This window comes from Crinia signifera, chromosome 4, assembly GCF_055691185.1.
Source record: "Crinia signifera chromosome 4, ASM5569118v1, whole genome shotgun sequence".
NCBI classification, from domain to species: Eukaryota; Metazoa; Chordata; class Amphibia; order Anura; family Myobatrachidae; genus Crinia; species Crinia signifera.
The window spans coordinates 296313685-296321584 of NC_139220.1; the positions used below are offsets into that span (position 1 = coordinate 296313685).

The 7900-nt window shown below is 45.6% G+C and overlaps 1 protein-coding gene across 1 annotated transcript in view; it reads right to left on the minus strand.

Annotated features, from left to right (window-relative positions):
• RAVER1 (ribonucleoprotein, PTB binding 1) overlaps positions 1–5914 on the minus strand; it is a 31225-nt gene extending 25311 nt beyond the window's left edge. Inside the window, exons 1-3 of the mRNA XM_083185087.1 lie at positions 5615–5914; positions 2615–2681; positions 1630–2093 (exon numbers count right to left, since the gene is read on the minus strand). Of these exons, the coding sequence (XP_083041213.1) occupies positions 1630–2093; positions 2615–2681; positions 5615–5839 (756 nt within the window). The 5' untranslated portion in view covers positions 5840–5914. The remainder of the gene's footprint in view (positions 1–1629; positions 2094–2614; positions 2682–5614) is intronic.
• Between the last annotated feature and the right edge of the window lie 1986 nt (positions 5915–7900).

Genomic DNA, 7900 nt, shown 5'->3' on the forward strand with positions numbered 1-7900 from the left:
TTGGATTGTTCTGAAATTCTAACTGTGTGTGGTCATCTTAAGACCAGAAAAAGTCAGGAGAGTAAGGGGTATGCAAATTGGCAGAAATTAACAACCCAATGGTGAACACTCAAATGCATATATGGAACCATATACCAAGTTGCAGATATCTACGTGACCGCACCACTCCTACCTGTACTCTAACATAGCCTCACACTTGCACTGACACTAAGATGAACACAAGACAAAACATCCGTGTACGCAGATGAAGCTGCAAGTGGGTACGTAACTGAATTACAGGGCGCTTTATATCACTTCCGGATGCTTGCGCGGAAACCCGTACAGATGGGGAGATCAGTCTGCAAAAAAGTTTAAGTGAGACTCTGCATTGGGCCCAAGGCAGTGTGACAATACAAAACATTTAGAACTGTAGTGTTCACTACTGTTTTAGCAGAGCCCTGGCCAATTAATAAAGAACAAAATGTGCCCTGCCCTTTTAGCAGCACCCAGCCATATGTCTTTATCACCGCCTCATGAATAGATGCCATGCGCATGGCATCTATTTACGTTAACTAGAGTGCTTGGTGCCAGACATGACCCCATCCCGTCCTCAATATACCCCACCCTGATCCTAGCTGGATCACTAGGACTGTATTAAAAAAGCAAATTTAAAAAATTTTGTAGTCTGCACAAACTGCCACGATGACCTCACGCATGTGCCGAACAGAACCAGAGAGATACAGAGCAACACCTGATAATGACTGGCGCACATTTCCCATCAGGGTATAGGCAGATAGACCCAACTAACGTCATGTACTTCTACTGCAACAACTGCACATTGTCTTTGGATGAGCAGGCATGTGCTAGACTAACCAAATGTGGAAGCCCACGTGTGCAGCCAAACTAGGACGTGTGCGAGTTGTTCAGTGAGAAAATGCAGCAGTAACAATACAACAAGCCCTTAGTGCATCCCTTCTACCCATCTGTAATCTAATGGGCCCCATACATCAGCAATCACAATGAATGGTTTTCCAGATAGTGATTTTTTGGCCAGATAAATGGTTTCTACAATCTATTTGACTTGCCCACACATTACAGATTTCAATGATCGGCAGATTTTTCCCATCTCAAGATTGCATCTTCATATCTGGAAAGTGCCCATACATCACCTCAATCGATTGTCATTTCAGACGTTTTATTTCTTTTCATAATTGAAATAGAAGACGACGAAACGGGAATGCCCACACACATAAAAAAGAACCGCAGATAATACCAGATTATTAAACGTTTAAAAATCTGATTCAGCAATTGATTCGCCATCCTGATCAATTTTTAATCGGGATCGCCAAAAGGAGGAGCCCACACATTAAAGATTCATTGTGACAATCATCTCAAGATCTGAGGTTTGTCACAATTAATTGCTGATATATGGGGCCCATTACACAACTGCATCTACCAGAATGATCAATTTAGCTGTGATCTATCCCCATTTAGTTGGTCATGGGTCCAGCAGCAGTACTTATGTAATAAAGGAATCTGAAGGCTATTAATGTTGCCACTATACACATTTCTACCCTGGACATGAATTTCGGATGAAGTTTTATATGCTGTAAGTTTGCAACAGCTGTCTCCTGACAAAAAGCCACCCACCTGGCAGAATGAGGGAGCGCACACTTTGGAAAAGGCTTCCTTCAGCTCCAGGACATCACACTCCTGCAGACGCTCCACACACAGGCAGTGGGAATGAAGCAGGTCATAGCTGAACTGGCTGACGTCTGACCAGTGCACGTACAGGGTGCGAGAGCCCAGCTGCCGGCCCAGAAGATCCGACTTTGCTCGGGAGGCGGAGTCTTTCTTCATATACTCCACGAAGCCATAGCCCTTGGGTTGTCCGGTAACGCCGCTGTATACCAGGAAGCATCGCTCGAGGTTACCAAATGGGCGCACTAGGTCCTCAAACTGTTGCTGGGTGTATCCCAGGGGCAGGTTAGCAATGCAGAGTAAGGCGTCGGTGGGTTGCAGCTGCACAGAGATCTCGCGGTCGCGAATGCGTGTGTGGTGGAAACGATGGATCGCAGATTCTGCCTGTTCTCCGTTTAGTAGGGTGACAAATGCTATAAGGGAGAGTGTTTGTACAGAACACATTAGTAGGCAGGTCTATAACGTATTTATTATTTATTTACAGTTTCTTATATAGCGCAGCAGATTCCGTTGCGCTTTACAATAGATACAAGTCATAGGGCAGTATTCAATGCGGGTGCGAGCGGCCAGTGAGGGGTTAAACGGTGGGGATCGCAGAAAACCAGCAAACCTCGATGTTTAACCACCGTGTCGGCCGCTCTCCGTATTCAACGTTCCGGGGGAATCCTCGTGTCTCAGGACAGAGAGGATTCCTCCAAACAGAGAGGCTGGTGGCTAATGCAGGGAGTCCGCTGTATTTAGCCATGAGTATTGCTGCTTCAGCAGCAACATACGCCGATTCCCCCTCGCTCCAAAAACAGAGCGAGGGGGAATCAGCGTATGCAGGGGGTCAGTTATACTGACCGGGCGAGCTGTCACTGCTCGTCCCCGGCATTGAATACACCTAATAATGTAAGGTCTCTGTAGCACTGAATAGAAAGTTCTCATCTCTTACCAGTTCCCTTATATTTATCCACAAAACAGTATTTCAGCTCATATTCTCCCAAAAGGTCATGAACTTCCTAGAAATAAAAGGAACAAAATGATTAAGAAAATCAATACGCCAAGGGGGAAATATAAGATCAATTTACCACATAGTACTCCGCATTCACATGAGTAAATGCGAGGGGAGATTCAATTAAGTGGGGTGAATACAATGGGTGAATCCCATAATGAATATTTGTCAGGAGTAGGGCCTAACCCAGGATGGCTAAAACGGTCCTCAAGATCTACCAACGGTTTAGGTTTTCCAGGCAACCTGTGGATCTGTAGTAGGGATGAATGCAGCAGGTTTGATAATGTGACAGCTAGTAATGACCAAAGCTGTGCACCAGCTTGGTGACTGAAACAAACCGTTGGGAGATCTTGAGGACCGGTTTGACCACCCGTATCTGTTGGCACCATTCACAGATACAAACATAGGTCAGGGATGTTAGCCCATATTCCAAGGACCCCTACTCACTGAGGGAGCTAGGAGTTGGGGGTCTATTTTATTTGCAGCAACTAGCAGGTAAATGAAATATGAAAGGGATATTATATTGTCGGATTATTTTTTAATTATAGTTTCATTAAATTAAATACTTTTTTTATGCATTCGCTGCCAAGTATCATCCTACTATAGGTTTATTATTTATTAAGTTACTTATATAGCACACACATTCTGCAGCGCTTTACAGAGAATAGTTGAACATTAGGGCCATGGTGAGGATTGAACCCATGACCTCTGAGGCAGTAATACTAACCATGACACCGTGCGGGCTGCCAAATACCCCTTTATCTGCTTCTTATACCATTTTCACATAGCAAATGCCAGGACGCACTCTGAATTTGAACATGAGGCCATCCCGCGAGCAATTTGACGTTTGCGATGATAGTCTTTGCCAGGTCTCTGATATTATTGTGAGGCGGGCCGTCGCATCATCAGGGGGCAACGCTTGGAGCAGACGCGGTCTCCTCCATTAATACCGGTTTCAGACCGCCAAAATTAACCTGGTTGTCATTAACCTGCGTTTATCTGTGGTCTGAAAGCATTATAGCCACGTTTCCCGGTCGACCCAGGTCCTGTTTACACTATAGAGGAGGCAGTGCATGGATGGAAACAGTGTTCCAATCATCTGGAAACATAAAACAGATTTGTTTTCATCGAGTACCAAGCTTTAGAAGCCAGTTGGATAGTACTTTCTCCTCTATCACTTTTCAAGGCTTAGTACATCTCGCCTTGTAAGCGATGAAGTGGAGTGTGATAAATGCACCAGTCAGCTCAAACCTGCAATGTTACAGTCTGGGTATGAAAAATGACAGTTTGGGGCCACATGGTTGTCATTTATCACTCTACATTTTATTACTTTTCATAGCTTAGTACATTTGGACCTCAGTAGGGACGCAGGACATTACTTCAATGCCCAGGCCTTTGTACCTGGAATCACAGCTGAGGTAAATAGATTAGGCCATGCACGGGGATGACACCGAGCTGGTGAGCAGGATCTTTCTGGAAAAGGGATCCAATGAAACACACACACACACACACACACACACACACACACACCAGCAGGGGTCACCAAGGCCTCATACACTTCTAAGCCAGAGTTTGTCTGTTTAAGAATGAGTATATATTGCTTTGTGTGACAGGTTTTAAACCCTTTGTGACCCTCCGGAAAAGCAGCCCACGGCCAATGCATGAAGCAGGTTTGGAGAGGCTACTGGAATCCGCACAGGATCCCATTGTCAGGAGGCCACTGACAGGGGGCACATGAGAATCACAGGACCGAGTGTCAGAACACCACTATAGGGATCAGTTACATCACAGGGGCCAGACTCATGCAGGTGACTGTGCCAATCAATACAGATATAACAGCCGCATCATTCTAGAGCAGAAGGAAGACAAATTAGCACATAGAAGGTTCTCATTGTATCTTATGCCAAATGTTTCCAAATACATCAGGGACCCTAGCAGCCCACATCCCGAACGGAGCACTCACACCCACTGAATAGTGATGAATTGCAACATGGTGACTTCTCCCCCCACAGTTTGCAAACAAGGTTCATCAGGAGAAATCTGCACTTCGCTAATGCCAGTTCTAGCCAATACAATAAAATGTACAAGACCTCAGCAGTGACCCCTGCTGACCACACAGCTGACTGAACAGACAACGGCGGCAAACTGACAACCTGCCTCAAAGACAAAGCATTACAGAGACTGGGACCTGATGCTCATAAAGGCATCCAGCTACATAGGAACAGGCAGCAATAAGAGAACTGTGCAGCACAGACAGTGCAATAGTTAGTACTGTGGGTTAGTAGTCATGGGTTCAATTCTCACAATGGCAATGTATGGAGTTTGTATATTCTCCCTGTGCTTGCTAGGGTTTCCTCCCACAAACCAAAGATACTGGCAGGTTAATTTGATCTCAACTGGCAGTTGATTTCTCCTGGAGGCATAGCAGGCAGTATTAGTATAGTACCTGGTTGGTGATCCACAGGGCAGGCAGTATTAATGGTTGTCCATATACTGTGACAGAAAGTATCAGTATAGTACTTGGTTGGGATATAGCTCCTTGGATGGTGCAGGCACCATTCATTTAGCATAGTACATGGCTGCCTACATATTTTTACCATAGCTGCCTATATTGTTACCCACCTGGGGATCCAGTGGCGCAGCTGATAGCTGCCTTGGCGCTGCGCAGCGAATATATGTTCCCTGCGTCTATATACCTGTATGTGTTATGTATATCTGTAATGTCACTATATAACTGTTCCTAGTATGCCCAAGTATACCTGGCCAATAAAGCTGATTCTGATAGTACCTGGTTGGTGCAGGCAGTATTAGTATAGTATCTGGTTACAGTTAGGGATAGCACCTGGGAGTGGGCAGGCTGGGTCAGTATAATACATATACATTACATACATACATACATACATAGCACTTGGTGGACGCAAGCAGTACATTATATAGTACCTGGTTGGTGATATCACACGGGAGGCCTTTGATCAGGATCTTCCTACGGTTTTTGACCTCCCTCCTCATCCTCTCCACCCGGCTGCGGACCTCCCGGGACTCCAGCCGGGGCAGCCTGTCCTCCCCCGGCGGCAAGAACACGTCGTCATCCCCCGGCGCAGCCGCCCAGCAGTCTCCCCCGGGATGTCCCACACTCGCAGCAGTAACGGACACGGCGGCCGCCATCTTGACAGGAGGCTTCGTCCACCTGGAAAAACAATGACTGCGTACCGCGCTGATTGGTGGAGTTTAAACCAGTTGGGAGGGCGCACGGCGATTGGCCTGTTTGGATGAGGCCACGCCCCAGCCGCTGTTTGTTGCCTCGGTTACAGGGAAACGTCACGAGGCGTATGTGACCGTTATAGGGATGGAACATCGAACAGAAACTATCGGTGACATCGACGTTACTAAGAGTGTCTACAAAAAAAAACCGATGGTTTTGGAAATCGACGATTCTGGTCTTAAATGATGCTTCGGCTGTGTTTTTTTTTAAGTGAACCAGCTTCTAAATACACAGGGGCCGGGTTGATGGATCAACTCAATGGTATGAAACCACCTGCAGGGTGACCATCGATGGCCACAGATAGAGATGGCCATCAGTGCGGCCACTACCGATGGCGACCACCGATAACGGGTTTTCAAAGCTATCATCGATGATTGGCGGGGTAAACGTCTAAAGACCATCAATTATTCGCCGATTGCCTCCCCTTTAAGTGATTGTAATGCGGGGCGGGCCAGTCACAGCATGGGGTGGGGTTTCGTGGATGTCGGGGGCGGGGCTATGTTCAGTGTCCACTGTCCAGGCACCTTGCAAAAAAAAAAAACACATTTACTATATGATATTGATTTAGGAAATCTATCTAGTTCCCACCCATTGGTGGCAAACCCATTCGATAGCAGCACAAACCATTGTGACTGCAGTGCTCACTGATGGTCGGTGACCATCTCTGCCCACAGATGATTATTACTACTGCTTTAGTGTGTAATGAGATACAGACCAATCAGAGCCATAGCTGCCTACCATCCTGCATTCTGCAGGAGACTCCCTGAAATAACAGCAATCTCCCTCATGTCACCTAGCCCACATTACACTGTTACATTTTTGGGGAAAAATAAATGAGAGATAGATACATTTACATTGAATCATCAGCACCATTTCCCAGCACTTTACCAAGTATAGTAGCTCTTACTAACTGCTTTGGGTCTCATCTACATTTGTATTTAAGTCATTTTAAATTACATACCCACCTTCTAGGTCCCACCTTCTCAATTTTTTTTCACAGTCTCTCAATTTTAAATATTTAGTTTTTATTTGAATTTTCAAATGCAAAAAAAAGAGTGGAGGGGTACAGAAGAAGAAAAAGGGGGAGGGAGGGGGAGGGGGAACACTAATACATATAATCTCGCAACAAAGTCAATCATGAATTAGTTACATCATTTACTCATGAACATTCAGTAATTATTATTATTTATATTATAGTTATAATTGTAATTCCGGCACAAAGTGGTCATAAAAATAGGGAGGTAATGGGGATGTTGAGGATCAAAGGGGATCGCAGTGTGGTTTCACAGAATATGATCAGACATATAAGTGTAATAGTACTTATTGCAGAACTCCACCAATTTGGTTTTCTTGCAGAATTATATTTGGAAGGGGTTGGGTCTATTGTGCTTCCTGCAGTGTTGGGGTAAATGTAAGTATTATCGCTTAAGTCAGAGGGTGTCTTTGCTGACTTGTGAGTCATCCATGCCGCCCATTTTGTTGTTGGAGACGGAGTGGGCTGTGTGTAGGCTGAGCCTTCTGTTTCAAACTAAAAGTGGCTTTGAACAGCCTCCTCAATGGTTAGAATTGTTGGGACCAAGGGGGTGCACCAGTGTCTTGCTAGGAACAATTTGGTTGAAACCAAGACATGGCCTAGAACAGGGCTGGGCATCACCTGCCCTCCAGATGTTAATGAACTACACATCCCAGGATGCTTTGCATTAGTTTTGCTATGTGGCCATGCTGAAACTGATGCAAGGCATGCTGGGATGTGTAGTTCATCAACATCTGGAGGGCCAGTGTTGCCCAGCCCTGGCCTAGAACATAGTGAGTGTCCCTGGGGATGTTATCTGGGAATAGGTGGAATAAAGGAATTTTCGGATGGGGGACGATATAAGTCCCCGAAATTTCAGAGAGAAGGGTGAATACTCTGGACCACATTCCGGTCAGTTTAGGGCAGGACCAGAAAATGTGAAACAGTGTTC